Source organism: Bos javanicus, chromosome 14, assembly GCF_032452875.1.
Source record: "Bos javanicus breed banteng chromosome 14, ARS-OSU_banteng_1.0, whole genome shotgun sequence".
NCBI classification, from domain to species: domain Eukaryota; kingdom Metazoa; phylum Chordata; class Mammalia; order Artiodactyla; family Bovidae; genus Bos; species Bos javanicus.
In genome coordinates this window covers 44,029,888-44,050,867 of record NC_083881.1, presented here as the reverse complement: position 1 = coordinate 44,050,867, position 20,980 = coordinate 44,029,888, and the positions used below count along the sequence as shown (strand labels likewise).

The 20,980-nt window shown below is 43.4% G+C and overlaps 1 protein-coding gene across 2 annotated transcripts in view; it reads left to right on the top strand.

Annotated features, from left to right (window-relative positions):
* The window catches only part of ZNF704 (zinc finger protein 704), a 262,185-nt gene that overhangs the window by 197,849 nt on the left and 43,356 nt on the right, over positions 1-20,980 (top strand). For both annotated transcript variants that reach the window (XR_009740869.1, XM_061439067.1), the window contains exons 3-4: positions 6,041-6,144; positions 11,456-11,688. Coding sequence is in view for 1 of the 2 variants with exons in the window: in XM_061439067.1 (XP_061295051.1) it covers positions 6,041-6,144; positions 11,456-11,688 (337 nt within the window). In the remaining variant the exon portion in view is untranslated. The remainder of the gene's footprint in view (positions 1-6,040; positions 6,145-11,455; positions 11,689-20,980) is intronic.

Sequence of the window (20,980 nt, the reverse complement as noted above, 5' to 3'; positions counted from 1 at the left end):
CCAGGCAAAAACACTGGAGTGGGTTACCATTTCCTTCTCCAGGGGATCTTCCCCATCCAGGGATTAAACTCACATCTCCTGAAATGGCAGGCATATTCTTTACCCCTGAGCCACCTGGGAAGCTAAATTTATGTTTATCCATGTGTCTGATGAAGGTCTGGTTCTCCAACAGAGCACAGCTCAGGAGGGCAGAGTCTCTGCTGAGTTTTCTTGCAACTGTATTTCCAGGAACTAAAAGAGCCCTTTGGCCACCTGATGTGAAGAACTGACTCATTTGAAAAGACTCTGATGCTGGGAAAGATTGAAGGCGGGAGGAGAAGGGGACGACAGAGGATGAGATGGTTGGATGGCATCACCGACTCCATGGACATGAGGTTTGGGCTCATGGACTCCAGGAGCTGGTGATGGACAGGGAGGCCTGGCGTGCTGCAGTCCATGGGGTCGCGAAGAGTCGGACACAGCTGAGCGACTGAACTGAACTGAAAAGAGCCCTGAGCACATAGCTAGTAGTGCAGGAATGAGGGCTGAGAGCAGAAATAAAATCCAAAGGGTCACTGGAGGCTTTGGCTGCTTGTGGGGGGACCTCAAGAGTCATGATGTCATGAGCCACATCCTTGTGTGGCACTAGTGAGGAGCCCAGCAGCTGCTCCTCGCTACACAGTTGCCACCTCCTTCAGAGCACCTCTTGTGAAGTTACAACTGTGTCTTTATGAAAAATAATACCATCACCACCACACACACACACACACACACACACACACACGCGCACCCAAAAAGAAAAGCAACAACTGCTAATGCTGGTGCTGAATAAGAAAAGCAAGTGAAGAAACCTAACGCTTTCCTCTTTCATGGGGGTTATGTGCTATGGGCGTGTTCATGAACTTGAAGGTTAATAATGGCTAACACCCATGGAACCCTGACTCTAGTGAGGCTGTCTGTTGGTACTCATGTACATTTTCTCATTTAATTTTCTCAACAGATCTATTTTTTTAAACTTTATTTATTTTTGGCTGTGCTGAGTCTTCGTTGCTGTGTGTGGGCTTTTCTCTAGTTGCGGTGAGCAGGCTACTCTCGGTTGCAGTGAAGGGGCTTCTCCTTGTGGTGGCCTCTTTTGCTGCAGAGCACAGGGTCTAGGCGCATGGACTTAGTAGCTGTGGCTCCCAGGCTCTAGAGCGCAGGCTCAGTAGAGGTGGTACGCAGGCTTAGTTGATCCGTGGCATGTGGGATCTTGCCAGATCAGGGATCTAACCTGTGTCTCCTGTGTTGGCGGGCAGATTTTTTACCACTGGATCAGCAAGGAAGCCCCTCAACAGATCTATTTTTTGTCTTCCTTTTTCTAATAAAGAAACAGAGACTCCGAGATGTTAGTAATTTACCCAAGGTCACACAGCTAGTAATGGCAGAGTGGATTTGAAGCCACATGATCTGATTCATTCCAGAGCCTGTACTCTTAACCATTACCTTTACGGCTTCTCCCAGAGAGGCCCAGGACACCTCCTTAGCAGATACACAGGGAATGTATACTCAAAGACTAAATACTATCTGTTCATTGAGGAATAGTTGTCTCTTAGTCTATAACTTGGGGTTTGAATTTTGGCTTAACTAAAAGTAGCTAAACAACCTACTTTTAGCTTCTTCCCTTTCCATTACATGTTCCATTTTGACCTGTTTCTAAAATACAGGTTGATCATCTATCTCTCCCCCAGGTTCAAGAGGGTTCAGTGACTTCCCTCTGCTCACAAGGATATGACAAACCACTCAGCCTGGCACGTGAGGCCCCGTGAACTGGCCCAGGCTCTCTGTCCTCATCTCCCATCCTTCTAATACGACTCCTAAGCAGATTACAAGGCAAGGACTTGCCCAATTCCTTGCCTGAAATGTGATTCTCCCTTCTTGAAATCCTGTTCAGTCATCCTGTTCAGTCATCAAAGCCAGGTCAACCTGAGGGACAAATCACATACAGCAGGGGTCCCAACCCCCAGGGCCATGGTATTGATCCATTGCCTACTAGGAGCTGGGCCACACAACAGGAGGTGAGTGGCGAGCGAGTGATCAAACTTCATCAGTATTTACAGCCACTCCCCATCGCTTGCTTTACTGCCTGAGCTCCACCTCCTGTCAGATCAGTGGCAGCATTAGACTCTCAGAGGCCCTCGGACAGCTAGGAGATCGAACCAGTCCATCCTAAAGGAAATCAGTCCTGAATATTCATTGGAAGGACTGATGTTGAAGCTGAAACTCCAATACTTTGCCTGAGGCAAAGCATTGACTCATTTGAAAAGACCCTGATGCTGGGAAGGATTGAAGGTGGGAGGAGAAGGGGATGGCAGAGGATGAAATGGTTGGATGGCATCACCAACTCAATGGACATGAGTTTTAGTAAGCTCCTGGAGTTGGTAATGAACAGGGAGGCCTGGCATATTGCAGTCCATGGGGTTGCAAAGAGTTGGACATTACTGAGCGACTGAAGTGAACTGAACTGAAGAAGCTCAAACCCTACTGTGAACCACACATGCAAGGGATCTAGATGGCTCACTCCTTGTGAGAATCATACTGAAACATCCCCCACATCCCTAGGCTATGGAAAAATTGTCTTCCACGAAACTGGCCCCTGGTTAAACTGGCCCAAAAAGGTTCAAGAGCACTGACATATAGAGTAACAATGAATATTACTATTTTTAAAAAATAATTCTAAAAATAATAATAATAATTCTAAGTCTTATTAAGTCTTCTAATACTCAACTAAGTTTGAGAGAAAAGAAAAATTGAAAAGCCTTTTGTAAATATACGATTAGTAAGGTTTTCTACAGTAGACTCAAATTAAGTTTCAAACAGGAGAGAATATTTAGTATTACTGATAACGTTTTTCCCCCTGCCTCAACAACTCTAAATCTACCAGAGGGCCTTTGTAGCAATTTTCTCAAAGTGTTCCAATTTCTACTTTGTATATCATCTCTTCATGTTTAATTATAAGGATTTGAATTTACAGCACCAATTAATCAGTAATTAGATAGTACTGTACCAAAAGAAATTAAACAAAGATAAAAACAAAAACACAACTCAGCACAAGGCCATATCATCTGGTAATGTTTCATGTAGCATGATAACAATAGTTTCCGAGAAATATAGGTTAACTGAATCATTAGCTATGTATTCTTTTGATTTTTTTTTATCGTTGTTTTTAGTAACTTCCAGACTGATAGGAAACTTAAAGGTAATCCAAATACACAAACACCCTGATTATACTAATATTTATTCCTCTTTTTACTCATCAGAAATCTGCTTTATGATACTCAATAATTATTTTGAAATGTCAGCTTTTGGCAATGCAAAATAAATGCATATTTTATGATGATACATGCTCTATTGATCTTCATACTTTACACACAAATCAGCTTTTGTGTTAATTATCAATGAGACCTATAAAACATAAATGTGTATGTTAGATGTGAAAAATCAAAAAAACCACAGAGCAGATTGAGGAAGGAAAAACGAAGCTCCCTGAAACCAAGACAGAGAAGAGCGAAGAACCATGACTGTGTAACAGATCCCTTTAGGGATGGGGGCAAGTGGCAAGGGACCTTCTCCCTACGAAGTCATGCCATTTCCCTGTGCCAGGCTCATGGAACTCTCTTCTGTGTTCTTAAACCTTTTGTTAACAAAAGAAAAAGAGAAGACTGGTAGATGGAAAGAGAAATAAGCAGCTCCCATAATTCAGTCTTGGAAGAGATGGCAGCATGGCCTGCTCAGGTGCGCCCCCTGCTGGCATGGAGTGATCCTGACAGCTGAGCTCAGGCTGTGGAAGGAGCCCCACTATCTGCTTATACGAAACAGTCTCTATAGCAAGCTTTTCTCCTTCACTGCCCCCAAGTAACCCCTTCCCTCTGTGGCCATGACTACATGGGAAGACTGAGACATAAAACACTCAAAATTACTTTAAGATGCTTTACATTCTTTCCCTGGTGCTGTTTCAGGAGGTCTCATTTCTGGAAAAAAAAAATGAGGATCACCTTTACTCCCAAGTGTGAGGATCTTATAAATTGTAGATACTGTAAAATCTCTTAATGGTATGCGAAATGAGTGAGTAGTTTCTTCCCTAAGTGTATGAAACTGTCTTGAAAGTTTCTGTGCAGTGAATTTCATTGTGTGCTCTCAAGCTTGCTTTCCAGAACTACTTTTCTCTGAATCGAGTAATTTGTCTTTTGATGCATCAATTTGCCAAGAGAGAGCATAAGGTACTTTGAGAAGAACTACAGAAGAAAATGTCAAACATTCCCATCTTTTGGTACCTTAGATTGAAAGAGTAAGCTTTGCTCAGTAATTCAGCACTATGGTGAACATCAGAGAGCCAAACTGTAATAATTTTGATAATTTCATGGTGAAATTGATTGAGCAGTTCCCCAACGTGCCTTACCCAGGAACTATTTGATTTTTCTCCAAGTCAGGAATCTTTTTTCCCTTTCTTGTTTTGAAGCGATCCTATAAAGTTTCTCTCTCAAGAGTTCATTACTTTTACAAACTATACAGCACAGCTGCACAGCTGTGGATGAAAACCGCCTTTGTCAAAGTGTCAATTCCTCTATCGATATGACTTATTAATCCTCTCCTGTGCTCCTTCAACTCTTCCCTCATTTGAAATAAAATATTCATCTCTGAGGAGGCAGTACAATTTATCTGACGTCAGGGTACTATTAATGCATACATTTTTGCCTCTCAATGCTAACTTCATTACTGAAATGAATTTTAAAAAGCCGGCTTCAGTTCACAATGATCATTATCTGATGAACCTTTATTCAGGGTTAGCTGACCAAAATTAATGAACCAGAGTAACCTCTTCGTCTCAGTGGCTCTTCACGTTAACAGCATAGCAACTACCCTATGCCCTAGCCTTCTTCTCGTAGAATGTGGAAAAGCCAGCACTGAAGTTTAAACACCCCTCACTGCATTTTCTCCCACCCTCTCCATCGCAGTAAATGGGTCCAGTTAATGCTCAAGCCAGACACGTGGGCACGTTCCTTTCTTCTCCCTCCCCCCGACACCCAGTGCAGCGGCAATCCTCCGAGGCACCTGCTGCTGCCCCCGCCCTAGTCCACGAGACTCCCACGTCTGTATTCCTAGCAATTATGTCCTAACTAGCCTCCCTGCATCTATGCTACCTTTTCTAGAACTCAGTCTCCATATAGCAGCTCAGGTCATGATTTTTAAAATATCAATCATTTTACATCATTAGACCTGCTTCAAGCCTTCTAGTCACTTCCTGTTCCACCTGGAATAAAATCAAAGCACCTCCCACAGCTGAAAGACCCCACATGACCAGCTCAGCACCACTCTCCCCTTCTCACACCAGCAGGTCACTCTCCAAATATCCAGCGCTGATTTCTGATGCCTCGCCTTCGCACAGCTGTCTTGGCTGCTGGGGGTCAATTTCTCCTCCTCCTCCTTCATAATTCAGCTCAAAGTTCACCTCCTCAGAGAGCCTTCCCTGCCCCTGTTGAGTGCAGCTGTCCACGGTCCTTGTCATGTCACATTGTCTGGGCCTGACATAGCAAGTGTCACTACCGAAAATTAGTCTCTCCCTTTTTGGTTGTTTGCTGATCCTGTGTTTCTCTTCACCAGCCACGTGTGTTGTTTACCACGTATCACCCATGCCTAGAAGAGTCTGGCCCCATGCTTCACTCTGAATAAACACCTGTTAGATGAATGACCAGTGGATGGACCTGACATTTCCTAATATTATATAAAAATTTTAATCAGATTTTGTTATTAAATTTTTGACACATTGTGCAGCTTGTGGGATCTTAGTTCCCTGAACAAGGATTGAACCTGTTTTGCAGTGGAAGCTCGGAGTCTTAACCGCTGGACCATCAGTCGTATATGGTTTTGACTGAATCACTTAACCTCTGGACTTTGACTTCATCTGTACAATAAAACTAACAAAACATTGCATTTTCATGGGGACAATCTAGAGGGGTAAACATGTGTGGTAACATGGCACAGAGATGCAGAATGAACAGTGAACCATGTCCCCCCTGTTTTCCAGGAAATCTTTGGAGGAGCTGGACATGGACAAGGTGACAGCAGCCATGGTACTAACCAGCTTGTCCACCAGCCCTTTGGTGAGGAGCCCTCCTGTGCGGCAGAACGGTAAGCCTGGGGCACCGCGCACAGGGAAGGGTCCTCTCACATCAGGAGCAGAGCTTCTCTCTGAGGAAGCTCTTTTCTTTTTCTTCTTTTCTCTTCCCCTTTTTTCCTTTTTTTCCAGTTATTTTTTAATTACACAACACATGAACACACCCGTGTTTTAAAATTCAGCCATGTGGTGCACAAACCCGCCCAGTCCCAGTCCCTCCCCAAAGGCAGTCGCTCTCAGCAGTTTGGAACACATCCTTCCAGACTCTGGTCTTTGCACTTACATGCAGATTCATTCCTAACACATACCATGGACCCTCATCCACTAGTGGGAAGGGAAGGGAAATGTGGAAGAAATGGACCCCAGAGCTACCAGCCTCCTTCTTCCTCATCGTCCCAAAGACCCCACTGCATCTCATTCCTACATCCACCCATTGAGTGCACATTTACTGACCTCCACCACCTTTCCAACTTATCTTTAAGAACTTGTGTTCCGTATTGCCTCAGGTAGATGGAGATTGGTCTCCTGAAGCTACTTCCCCAGCCTTTTTTTTTTCTTTTCCTGTTTGGTTGGAGGGACAGTTGGACCAAAGAACTCTGAAGATTAAATATTTTGAAAAAGCATTATCCCAGGCTCCTTAATCCATTCTTTTATTCAGTATATATTTATTAGGTACCATAACAGATGCAGCCTGGTGTGCTACAGTTCATGGGATCACAAAAAGTCGGACATGACTTAGCAACTGAACAACAACCATAATAGATGGTTTGAATATATCATTGAAACAGTGTCCATACTCCTAGGTAATGTACAGTCTTTTGGGGGGAAAAACTATCACAGCTGTATTAATAGCTAGCATTTATTGAGTACTTAGTATGTGCCATATACTAGGTTTACTTCATCTCATGTAATTCTCACAGTTCTATGAGATGTTATCACTATTTTACAGATGAGTAAACTGAGGCACCTGAGGATTAGCTGACTTTAAACAGAGCTGAACTTATTTCCGTATCATTCTGATTCCAGATCTCCTGTCTCAGTCATGATATAATATTGACTCATAGAATTCAATATGATGAATCAGTAGGGCAGTAGGAGATGAAGCTGGAGAGCCTGGCAGGAAATCAAGGAGTCATATCTGTCTGGTTATGAGTTTGGACATTCTTCTGAGGCTATAGGAGAGCTATTAGATGATTGAAACATTGGAAAGTTATAATTGGGTATACAAGACAAAAACAAAAAATAAACAGGAAAAAATCATGTGTGTGTCCTGAATCTTGGTGGTCACAGTGAGGATGCATATAGGGCATAATTGAGAAATACGAAGAAGGAAGAATCAACAAGACTTGGTGATAGACAGAGAAGATAAAGGAGAAGGAGTGACGAGGGTGACTTCTGGGAAGCCCATTCCCTGTGGTGATGAGCAAAGGCAGAGGAGGCGATCTCTTGGTGAATGTTAGGAGCAAGAGGTGGGGTAGCCGAAGAAGATGAGAGATCCAGCTTGAAACACGTTTAGTAGGGAGAACCTGGGATCATCCAAAGAACAGGATCTGATGGGGTGCTGGGTCAGCCTGGGAGACAGATCTGGGCTGATGAAGAATTGGAAGGCGACATTTTGAAGCCATGAATGTAGATAAGCTGACCCTGAGAGAGCTGTGGAAAAGTAGAGGATAATGAGAAGGTGGCTAAGTGAAAAGTGGTGAGCCTCCTCATTATGTAAGGGAAAGAACCCAGGAAGGGAGAGGGGTAACTAGAGAAGCAGAGGAAAGCAGGAAAGTGTGATTTCATAGAAGTCAAGGGAAAAGCTTGTTTCAAGGAGCGACATCTGATGCTTCAGAAGGTTGAGGTGAAAAGGACTCAATTCTGCATCAAGAAGAATGTCATGGCTTTGAAAAGAGCATTTACAGTGGACGACCCATGGAGCGGAAGCCACATTGCAGATCAGTGAAATGTAGTATTCTGAGGCCGCCGGGTGGAACTTACCAGCCAGGGAAAACCTCCTCTCAAAAGACAGCCTAGTCACTGATGAGCCAGGGTTCCCCCATAATCTGGTTATAAGCAGGAGTTGTTAAAATAAATTTGTGGAACATCCATCAAGTCCTCACCCAAACTTAATGCAATCTATTTGGAAGTGGGAAGAATGATCAAGATGCTGGGAATGTAGATCAATACCAGAAATCAGCAGTGCCTACTGTCTTGATTCCCTACAAGCTGGGGTGATGTCACTTCACGTAGAGTAGCTACCGTGCCCTTGAGATGAGCCTGATCTTTCCTGATATCCTTCTCAGCTTGGCAAAGCTGCAAAAGAAAGATGATAAGAAAAGCAAGGTTGAACTCATCCCCAAAACCTATTCTAGGAAAAAAGAATTGCAGAATTTCATGGAATCCTCAGGGGAAAACAATAATTTTGATGTACTCATTCTTTCTACCATTGGAATTTTTAAATTGAGAACATTTTTATATTCCTTTGTATTGAAATGTTAGGATCAAAATAAACCTTTTGCATCTTCAATACAAACTTTTCTTAGCATAGTTATAAAGAGAGTGTTCATTATGACTTAAAAAAATAACTACCCAGATAGTAATCCCAAATTTCTGATGTCTCATTTATTCTGCAAAAGGAAGCAAATTCTTAAAAAGGGAAAGGAATTTATGATAATGAAAGCTATTTTTCAGAAATAAAGATTATCTCCAGAATTATCGCCTATCAGTGAATTTTTGGAAACTGTTGTGATCCTCTACTGTGCTAGGAAAGGATCGTTTTGTTAGGATGTGGGTCCAAAACGAGGGAGATTCCAGCAAAATGCCTGTCTGAATGTTTAGCAAAAGCTTGTTTAAGATAAGAAGACACTGCTCTCTGAAAAGCACTAGGAATTGGTTCTGACTTTTTTTCTGAAAGATTTATTTCTATATTCCATTGTCCTTCTGATTAAATAGTGTTTCTAAAGGAAATGCCATTCACAGGGAAACAAATAAATTAACTTTTGGCACTGCCGGGAAACAGTGTTAACCACACTGTAACAATAGTTGGCTTCAAAATTATTTCAGTTCCTCATTGTTTCGGTTCAGTTGATCAGTCATGTCTGACTCTTTGCGACCCCATGGACTGGGAGCCCCCAAAGCCTGGCAGCATGCCAGGCTTTCCTGTCCATCACCAACTTCCCGAGCTTGCTCAAACTCATGTCCATTGAGTCAGTGATGCCATCCAACCATCTCATCTTCTGTTGTCCCCTTCTTCTCCTGCCAGTTCCTCCTACTTACCATGATTACAGACCTTGCACCACGAACTTGTTTTATTATACAAGTGTATGCTTTAATATATTTATAAGCCTCCTGGGCCTGCCAAGAGAGTTTGTCCACCAGGTAATATTACCTAAGGCTTTATGCTGCTGCGGCTAAGTTGCCTGTCGTGTCCGACTCTGCGCGACCCCATAGACGGCAGCCCACCAGGTTCCGCCGTCCCTGGGATTTCCCAGGCAGACTCAGCCTGAAGTCATGTATTGAAAGAGCTTTCTTATTTAGTAGAAGCAACTCCAGTTCAGGGAGTATCTCAGTCTCTGTGTAGACCACAGGGAGTGAGATGCTGGTTTGGTTTTGTTAATGCTATCAAGGTGTGAGCCTGCATAACAGACCATGTAATTCTGTTAGAGCTAGGCTTAAATGAGATGGTTAACTTACTTCTGCTATTCAACTTAAAACTTCATTCATCTAACTGAACTTTTTGCTTGACAAAGTTGAGGAATATGCTGGAAACCTATAATTAGGTGAAGATAGTCAAGAAATGTTTTGATGAATGCTAGTATGTTGTTTGTCTTCAGTTCATTACTAATTACACAGATGTTAATAGCATTTCTTTAATGAGGCATTTTGGGATTTTTTTTCCTTCTTGTAGTTAGGATATAGTTTTAATATATTCAAAATGCACATTAATATGGAGGAGAAATTATCCAAAAGAAAGTCAAATTTATACAAATGCTAATTAAGATTGGGCATTTTGAAAAATAAAGCAAATCTTCAGTGATTAAGAGAGCCCCTGAAGACATTCCAACTGGGCAAAAATCTCTCTATATTAGCAAGCATTTCATCATGTTTTCTCCCACAAGTGGAAAAGTAAAATTCAACACCAGTCTTATCAGTAATTATTACCAATAAGTTCTTTTCTGATCTCAGCTTTGCCTGAAAAAAAGAAGAATGCTCATACCTGGGGTCTGCATGTACTGAAGGAGAAGGAGGGCCAACTGATAGACCAGGGTCTGAGACCCTGGCCCATCCTCGTTATGTACTAATCATGGCAAGTCAGTTAATTTCCTGGTGCCTCAGGGACCTCATCTGTAAAATGGGCATAATAATCCTTGCTCTGAAAGACAGATATTATGAGAATGCATCAGATTGTGTGAATAAGCTTTGTAAGATGTAAGTGAAATGAAAGTGAAAGTTGCTCAGTTGTGTCCGACTCTTTTCGATCACATGGACTGTAGCCCACCAGGCTCCTCTGTCCATGGAATTCTCCAGGTCAGAATACTGGAGTGGGTAGCCGATCCCTTCTCTAGGGGATCTTCCCAACCCTGGAATCGAACTGGGGTCACCTGCATTGCAGGTGGATTCTTCACCAGCTGAACTACCAGGAAGCCCTTGTAAGATGTAAAACATACACCAAATATAAGGCACAATTATTTGTTAGAATAAGCTGGATGGCAAATGGCTTTAGGTAACTAATCAGAAATTCTCTCTCTTAGGTTCTTAAATCTTAGATCAACTCTGTAAATGTATTCCAAAGATCACAGCCCTGTAAGAAATTCCTTTTAAAATGTTAAAATGTGGAGCTGGGGTTTGGAGAAATTCCGCATATCATTACTCCCTTAGTAAGATAGTCCATAAACACCTAAACTTCCTAAACTTTTTTCCTCCTTGTTGTCATATATTCTCCACTATCATCCTAAAGAACTAGTTTTGCATAAAGCAACATCCATCAGAAAACTCATAGGAAAGGCCTGTCCTGAGGAGGGCATAGCAACCCACTTTAGTATTCTTGCCAGGAAAATCCCATGGACAGAGGAGCATGGTGGGCTACAGTCCACAGGACAGAAGCGACTTAGCACGCACGCATATATGGCTAAAACAGATGTTTATAAACAAACTATCATGCAACTTTTTTGAAAGTATAAATAGAGTACAACGTACATACTGAGCTGTTGCAAATTACCAAGTGGGCTGCGGGTGCTTTCACCAGCAGGGAATCTCGGTCCCCACTGCTCCTCTGACCCGGCCTGAGTGCCCCTGGAGCCCGGGAATGGGCGCTGACGCTGTGCTTGTGTGCTCCGACAGAGGGCCTGAGCGGATCCTGGAAGGAGGGGGGCGGCGTGCCTTCCAGCACCAGCAGCAGCGGCTACTGGAGCTGGAGCGCCCCTAGCGACCAGTCCAACCCGTCCACGCCGTCGCCGCCGCTGTCTGCCGACAGCTTCAAGCCCTTCCGCAGCCCCGCGCCCCCTGACGACGGCATCGACGAGGCGGAGGCCGGCAACTTGCTCTTTGATGAGCCCATCCCAAGGAAACGAAAGGTTGGTTTCAGGTTTCATTTGGGGGGAACCGGCTTCCTAGGGTGGTGATTTGGGCACTTCTCCAACCAACGCCCCTTCTGATCGACAGAAACAGCCCGTGTTCGCCTCTAATATCCTTTGAAGTCTTCAAATAAATTAAGGGTCATGATTAAAGTATTACTATATTTCTTCCAAGTACGCATCCTCACCCCACTCCCAATCTCATCCCGTCCTCTCCCCTGGTTGTAAATTGCTGCACTGGTAACATCAGGTAACCTAGGAAAGAATCTGCCTGCAATGCAAGAGACTGGGGTTCGATCCCTGGGTGGGGAAGATCCCCTGGAGAAGGAAATGCAACCCATTCCAGTATTCTTGGAGAAGGAAATGGCAACCCCTCCAGTACTCTTGCCTGGAGAATCCCATGGACAGAGGAGCCTGGCCGGCTGGAATAGGACTGAGCAACTAACACTTTCACAACACTTCCACCTGGACTTTACCAGTATTTGGGAGTCAAAAAATTGGACTTCAGGCTTGGTTTGGTAATTAACTCACTCTCTTCGTGGGAATTAACTTTTTCATCTGTAAAATAAAATTATGTTTTTCTCTTTTCTGCTTCAGACTCTTAGAGGGTTGTAGGAAAGATTTTCGGACTTATGTTTATAAAACTAGATGTGAAATATACATGAAAGCTAACTTGTAAACATACGTAGTATTTACATGCCCAAATTATGTATGTATTAAAATTAGAAGTGAAAGAATAGATCTAGCTTATTTAATAAATTAATTTGACTGCACTTGTATTTAATCCTCACAGCAATCCTGTATGGTACTGTTTTCCCATCTTGATAGGAGATTGAGGACCAGGGAAGTTATACATTTAACCCCTGTTGTGCAGGTTAGAGGGCTTCCTGGGTGGCACTAGTGGTAAAAAACCCACCAATGCAAGAGACCTAAGAGAAGTGGGTTTGATCCCTGGGTCCCGAAGATCCCTTGGAGAAGGAAATGGCAATACACTCCAATAATCTCACCTGGAGAATGCCTTGGACAAAGGAGCCTGGCCAGCTACAATCCACAGGGTTGCACAGAATCGAAAACGACTGAAGCAGCTTAACACACACACATGCAGGTTAGAAAGGGCCAGCACTGCCATTCAAACCCAGGTCTGCCTAAACCAAAAACTCATATCCTTTTCATTCTCTTCAGATACATTTAAGTGCTTATGTTCACTCCCAATTTTAAAAAGAATTTCTGTTTCATAGAATAAAGAAATACTACTGCAATATCTGGAAAACGTTGTAACATTATTTTAAAATCTCCATGTAAATAGACATTTAAAATATATTTTAGTTTTTTAGTTTGCAATTGGTAGCTTCATTATTAATGACTATTCACAAACAAAAATCCAAAGAAAACCCTGTAGACTGCAGTGCAACCTATTTTCCCAGTTCATTTCAAAGAGAAAAACAAAGAGATGGCACTGATCCAACACCATCCGTCCCTGCATCTCTCTCAGCATCGGGCAGCATGTGTAATGGTGCTGGTGGTACACGCACTCTCTCTGCCCAGAGAACAAACAGGGCATTGATGTCATCTCTGGTCCTTCCCAAAGGCTGGGGCATGAAGAGTTGCTGTTTCACATACCAGTCCATTGGGCAGGGTCCTGGAGCTGTCCAGGCATCCCGTGGGTCCCCAGAGACTCTGGTCTTGACTACTTGGGGAGAGAGGCTGCACTTGCACCTGTGGGAACCCATAGGCAGACAGCTGTGTGGACCTGGAGTCTGTCCTGTTGCTTCCGGCTGCTCAGACTTTCTCTCTGGGGGCTTCAGAGTGTGTGGTCTTGGCTCTCATTAAGCACAGCCAAGCCTGTGGCAAAGACTCACAGCACAGGGAGCTCCCCAGTGCTTGTAAGGTGCCCTGCTGGAAGGCTCATCACAGCTTTTCCTTTCTGACATAGCCACGAGACAAAATTCATACTCTTGCATTGCAGTTCAGTTGCCTTGGTCAGACTTGTATGTAAAGTCTTTAGGCTTCAACTCAATTAGGAGATAGTCAAGTTACCAAATGAAAAGAAAAAAAAAATCGTTACAAACTGGCATTTATTTGAATGGCACAGACCCACTCTTCAGGAGTCTGGGAACCATGTCCCTCCCTCTTTCTTTGTGACTTCTCCCTCCATTCAGACTCTGGATTTCCCCAGGGTGATATCAAAAGGATGAAACTTGTAGTCTCTTTTTTTTTTTTTTTTTTTTTGGTGTAGGATCATAGTTCCTTGACCAGGAATTGAACCTGCACCCCCTGCATTGGGAGCACAAAGTCTTAACCACTGGGCCGACACCCAGAGAAGTCCCAAGTAGTCCCTAGTTTTTATTGCATGGACCGAACATAGACCAAGTCATTGTCTTTTGAATTTAGAGTTATTTTGAAGAGTGGAAATAACAAGAAAGTAGGATGGTTTCAATTCACAATTCATTTTTTTTAGTGTATCAAGTGAGCCAATATTTATTGAGCACCCAACAGGCACAATGCTCAATGCCCTGAGATTAAAGTGAAGCCCCTTCCTTCAAGGTCAAAAGTTAGGCAGGTGGACACTGATGTATAAAAAGGCAATAATAATTATGAGCAATAGATGCTGTGCTCAAATGTGGTTCCCAGGTGGCGTTAGTGGTAAAGAACCCGCCTGCCAATGCAGATAGACATTAAGAGTTGCAGGTTCGATCTCTGGGTCCGGAAGATCCCAGGAGGAGGAAATGGCAACCCACTCCAGTATTCTTGCTTGGAGAATCCCATGGACAGAGGACCCTGGCAGGCTAAAGTCCATGGGGTCTCAAAGAGTTGGGCAGAACTGAAGCAACTTACCATACACATAATGTGGTAGAAACACAGTAGCTGAAATGCTGCTATTTTGGTTTTTAAAATCATATTTCAAACGATTTCCAAGAGTTAACTGCCTAATCCATAGACAATCTGTTCTAGTTGGGGGACACTTTATGAACTCATTTTATTTTCCTCTTCATTCCCTGAGGTTCATAATATCTATTTGAGACCATGGACTTGTATTGGGCATATGTCCTGTGGGGATTGTTTGAGAACCTTCTAGATCAATATTTTCCAAACTGCAGGTCTCAATCCACCGGTGGCTTGTGAATCTTTCTAATGACTGTGACCAGCACATCTTTAGGGAACAGGACAGAATAGGGGCAATGGATGTAATCAGGCTGAGTGCTGTTCCTTGATGCTTTGCTTTCAGTTGCACATCTATGTGCCGACTGTACAAACTGTGTCTCTCACTGTGGCTGATGGTCAAAAAAGTTTGGAAGCCCCTGTTCCTTAGGATAAAGAGAGAACATGATAAGTGGTAAGTGAAGGTGTCCTGATTAGAAATCGAAAGATCCGCATTCTAGACTCAACTTTGCTAGCCGGAGAACTTCAGGAAAACACTTCATCTCTCTGATCATCAACTTCTTTGTCCGTTAAACAGGCAAACAGATATTATCAAACCTGTCTCAGGACGATCATGAAGATGAAGTGTGACCAACCATAATTATAGAAAGGGCTTATAAGCCCTAAAACTGGAATATAGCAACTTTGTAATAGACCGATTTTAGGACCCTGAAACAAAGCGGGAAGAGGCATACCCTATACTATAATCGTGAAGCAATGACCCTGGTCTTCCTCCTTATGGAAACTTATTTGGAAGTTATCTTAACACTTTTCCTCACTCTCACCTCTTACATGATCCCTGTTCCACTTATGTAAAGAGGAAGAGAGATTCATTGCCTAGATAAGGCATTATTACTGCCTACTGTCAGTGGTGAGCAAGACACAATTGCTGATATTATCCAGTTTATACATACATATATAAATAACTATATTTGCATACTGTTACAGTTTACAAAATGCTTTTAAATGCAGCATGTCATTTAATCATCACAAACATCTTTGGCTTAGTCATATCCCCATTGTGCAGAAGAGGCTCACTGAGGCTATGTGAATTGCCAAAAATCCTGTAGCTTATAATTTTAGAAATAAGATCAGCTTAGTCCATGGGGTCGCATGGAGTCCGACACGACTGAAGCGACTTAGCAGCAGCAGCAGCTAAAAGAGCAAAGATAAAACTCTTGAGCTTATTTCAAAGAATCCACATTTCCCTCTGCACCCAGAAGAAAATAACATGGCAAGAAAACAGTCAGACCCAGCTACAGCCAGCACAACGTGGCAGAGTGGGAATGGGGTGCAGAGGGTTACAAAGAACTCAAAGACAGAGAGGAATTCCAGGCTGTCTCCTGAGGCCCGGGTTCCCAACCTCCAGGATCTAATGCCTGATGCTGGTGCTGATGTAATAATAATAGAAATAAAGTACACGATAAACCATCCCCCCTCCGCGAAACCGGTGCCTCATGCCAAAAAGATTGTGGACCACTGGGCTGGGGTGGAGTGGGGGCGGGAGGGCAGGGGCAGCTTCCTGCAGGAAGGGCACATGGCCCTTTAGCCAAGGTAGGTGGGAACGCGAGGAGGGGAAATGAAAAGCTTCTTTCTCCTGGCTCGGGAAATCAGCCAGCCAACTGCCTCAAGCCCCGTTCTAGCAGAATTTTTCCTCTGGAATTTCAGACTGACTGTACTCAGATGTTGAGAAAAGCCTAGTAGTATGAGCGGGGACTCGGGGAGTACCGGGAAGATGCAGTTCCTATCCTGACCACAAGGTGATGCAATGGCCCTAAATACAGCCGCTCCGGGCGTCTGGGAGAAAACAGTTCTATGGAAGGCCAGGAGTTAACATTCAATTCCTGAAGACCTCTAGAAAATCAAGAAGGGCTCATAACTAATTAATACTGTGCGTTTTTTTCACGTCAGATTCCTAGTTCAGTCAAATTTGGGGTTTGTCCTTTCCCAAACAGGATAAAACCGTTCGGGCTCTGGAATTAGCACCCCAGCTATAATACTCATCAAAGTGTGAAAGTGCTAGTCGCTCAGTCATGTCCGAGTCTTTGCAACCCCATAGATGCATAGGAATTCAGGCTCCTCTGTCCATGGAATTCTCCAGACAAGAATACTGCAGTGGGTAGCCATTCCCTTCTCCAGGGGATCTTCCCTACCCAGGGATCGAACCCAGGTCTCCTGCAGGCAGATTCTTTACCATCTGAGCCATCAGGGAAGCCCACAGTACTCGTGTGAGCGTAGCAAATCACTTGACCTCTCTAAGGCTCAGTTTCCTCATCTGTAAAATATGAAAAACGATAGCACCATAATGGTCAAGTTGTGGTGAGGGGCTGGCCGCTAGTATTTTGCTTTCCTTTTTACCCACTTGACAATGGAGTGAATGGCATTTGAGAAGCGTGACTGTGGACAGGGAAGGCTGCCTGCCTCCATCCTCCGTCCTGGACCCTTAGGACCAGGTGGCCCCTCGGCCACCTCAGTCACCTTGGGCTTATTTAGGGTTAGTGGGAGAGGCCAGCCTGTGTGAGATTAGGGGTGAAGGAAGCAACGACATTGGCAGAAATTGGGGCCTCCAAGGAAACCTGACTCAGGACTCTGCATTTCAAAACATCAGCACGACTCAAAAGCAATTGCAAAATTCCAGTCTTCATCACTTTCATTTATCCCACAAGCGTCTTGACCATGAACTACTTTACCTATAGATTGGGGAGAATCTCAAGTCAGAGGGGAAAAAATAACTCTGTTCACATAAGGTACTTCGCTCATCATTGTACAGTAGTAAACAGTGAATTAATCATTTGCTCCACTCTGCATGTTCGATCTTTTGGAATCAGAAAGCAGTGAATCACTTTTCAGTTGTGAATGACTGCTCCAGAAAGCAAACAGACCCTCATGGCCCTCACTGTTATGCCTGTTGCCAGTCTCCAGGCTGACTTAATTCCTAACCCACTAATTTTGAGCAGAGAAGTGCCTTCTGTAAGAAGAACTGCGGCTCCAGAAATAGACCCATCTGTTAGAAGTGCTGGGGAGGGCAGTGCTAAGAAAAGCCACTTGGGGTCACACCGTGCGGATCTCAGGGTGATGACACAGCATCGCCGCCAGAGTCAGAGAGCTGACTGACCTCGGGGAGGAGCAGGGTAAAGACGAGAGATCCAGGCAATTCAATGACAGCACCTTAGAATAGTCTGCCAGGCAGTGTGTGGTCCAGGAGCGCGAAGGACTTCAAAAATCATCAAGCCCAAGCTCAACCTTTCCAAGTTACAGGACTGCTTGGATCATGTCTGGAAATGTACAGATGTCCCCAAAGATGAGATGCACTTTTAGAATTCACTGATGGAGAAAACTTAATTTAATGATTAGGGATTTCTATTAATTAAGGAATACTTTAGTTTGTGGTTTTAGACATCATTTAAAATTGACTCTGTAGTTAGGTATCATGTCCACACAATCAAATGAACCCACTTTAAACATATCATTCAGTGAGTTTTAACTAATGTCTCCACATGAGTAATCACCACTCTGATCCAGGCCAGCAGTTCTTCTGTCCTCTGGAGTCAAATGCTGCCCCCCAACTCAGACAGGCAGCCCTGATTCTGTCACCAGAGATTAATTTTGCCTGTTGTAAATGGAATCAGACAGTGTGCACTTTTTGGAGTACAAAGTACCAAGTGTGGGCAACAGGAACTCTCATTCATTTCTCTTAGGACTGTAAAATGGTACAACCCCTTTGTAAAGCAGTTTGGCAGTTTCTTATAAAGTTAAGGATATACTCACCATATGACCCAGTAATTCCACTCTTCAGATATTTATCTAAGAGATAAGAAAGCATGTCCACAAAAACACTTGTAGACAAGTTTCATAGAAGTTGTATTCATTGTCACCCCAAACTAGAGACCTGTTTCCATAAACAGGGAAGTGGATAAATAATTTCTGGTACATATACACAATGGAATTCTGTACCACAGTAAAAGGGAACTAATGACTGAAGTATGAAATGGGGTGAAGCTCAAAAAAAAAATATGCTCAGACATAGACACCAGATACATAAGAATACGTTCTGTATTATTCCATTTATAGAAATCTTTTTGTTATTTTTAAATTTTGTGTATTCGCACAGCATCCATAAATGGCATATAGGTGGGAAATGTTTAATCCGTGCTTGATACACATTTGAATTTACCTATTGAATTTACCTATACAACTCATGGATCCAAAGTTACTAAGCTTGTTCAGTGTTCTCATTTTACAAATAAAGAAAGCCCCAAACTAGTGAGATGACATGTACAAGGCTGCTGTCCCAGTAAAAAACTGGAATGCCTACACAGTAAAGAACTGGAATGCCTACAACTTCTAACAGTTATTGATTTTTTTAAAGACACTATTTGTCAGTCGTTTGGAACCTGCTAAGGGTCTGAGTGGACTTCTCAATCCTGAAAGAGTGACTGCAGCCTCTGCCAAAGCTTTGGGTTCCCGGGAGACAGGCTGAGGAAACCTGTGTGATGCCACACGCTCACCTGTGCAGAATAACTGCACTGTCTTCTCTCTGGGAAGTTTGGATGCATGAATATCAACCCATCCTTTATCCCAACACTCACACATACACACACACACCAATTGCCAAATAAAGGCACTTGGCATTAACCCCAGGCTGCTATCTGGTAAACCAGTCATGTGATGCTTAAAGTCCTACATATGTACCTTCTGGAATACAGCTGTAATTGAACTTATCCCTGGCATTTTGTATGCGTCAAAATCCAGCCATGTTTGCACACTTGCAACTGAAGGTGTGCCACAGCAGTGGCCACGGGACTGGAAAAGGTCAGTTTTCATTCCAATCCCAAAGAAAGGCAATGCCAAAGAATGCTCAAACTACTGCACAATTGCACTCATCTCACACGCTAGCAAAGTAATGCTCAAAATTCTCCAAGCCAGGCTTCAACAGTACGTGAACCGTGAACTTCCAGATGTTCAAGCTGGTTTTAGAAAAGGCACTGGAACCAGAGATCAAATTGCCAACATCTGCTGAATCATCAAAAAAAGCAAGAGAGTTCCAGAAAAACATCTGTTTCTGCTTTATTGACCATGTCAAAGCTTTTGACTGTGTGGGTCACAACAAACTGTGGAAAATTCTGAAAGAGATGGGAATACCAGACCACCTGACCTGCCTCCTGAGAAATCTGTATGCAGGTCAGGAAGCAACAGTTAGAACTGGACATGGAACAATGGACTGGTTCCAAATAGGAAAAGGAGTACGTCAAGGTTGTCACCCTGCTTATTTGACTTCTATGCAGAATGCATCATGTGAAATGCTGAACTGGATGAAGCACAAGCTTGAATCAAGATTGCTGGGAAAAATATCAATAACCTCAGATATGCAGGTGACACCACCCTTATGGCAGAAAGTGAAGAAGAACTAAAGAGCCTCTTGATGAAATTGAAAGAGGAGAGTGGAAAAAGTTGGCTTAAAGCTCAACGTTCAGAAAACTAAAATCATGGCATCTGGTCCCATCACTTCATGGGAAATAGATGGGGAAACAGTGAAAACAGTGTCAGAGTTTATTTTTCTGGGCTCCAAAATCACTGCAGATGGTAACTGCAGCCATGAAATAAAAAATGCTTACTCCTTGGAAAGAAAGTTATGACCAACCTAGATAGCATATTAAAAAGCAGAGACATTACTTTGTCAACAAAGGTCCATCTAGTCAAGACTATGGTTTTTCCAGTGGTCATGTATGGATGTGAGTGTTGGACTATAAAGAAAGCTGAGTGCTGAAGAATTGATGCTTTTGAACTGTGGTGTTGGAGAAGACTTTTGAGAGCCCCTTGGACTGCAAGGAGATCCAACTGGTCCATTCTAAAGGAGACCAGTCCTGAGTGTTCACTGGAAGGACTGATGTTGAATCTGAAACTCCAATACTTTGGCCACCTGATGGGAAGAACTTATTAGAAAGGCCCTGATGCTGGGAAGAATTGAAGGAGGGAGGAGAAGGGTGTGACAGAGGATGAGATGGTTGGATGGCATCACTGACTCCATGGACATGAGTTTGGGTAAACTCTGGGAGTTGGTAATGGACAGGGAGGCCTGGTGTGCTGCAGTCCATGGGGTCGCAAAGAGTCAGACATGACTGAGTGACTGAACTGAACTGAACGGAAGGTGACTTCAGAAGTCATCTTATCAGTCCTGTGTACCAATCTGGGTTCTATCAGGAAAATAGAAGCCACTCCATGTATCCTAAGTATGAAATAAGTCAAAACCAGCATGGAAGCTTGCCATGGAGAGGGAAGCAGAGAAAAGATGAAGGAAGACGTGGCCAAAGATCTCAGCCTATTGCTCCAGAGCAGTTGATATCAGAGACATTCTGGGAGCTGCCACAAAGGT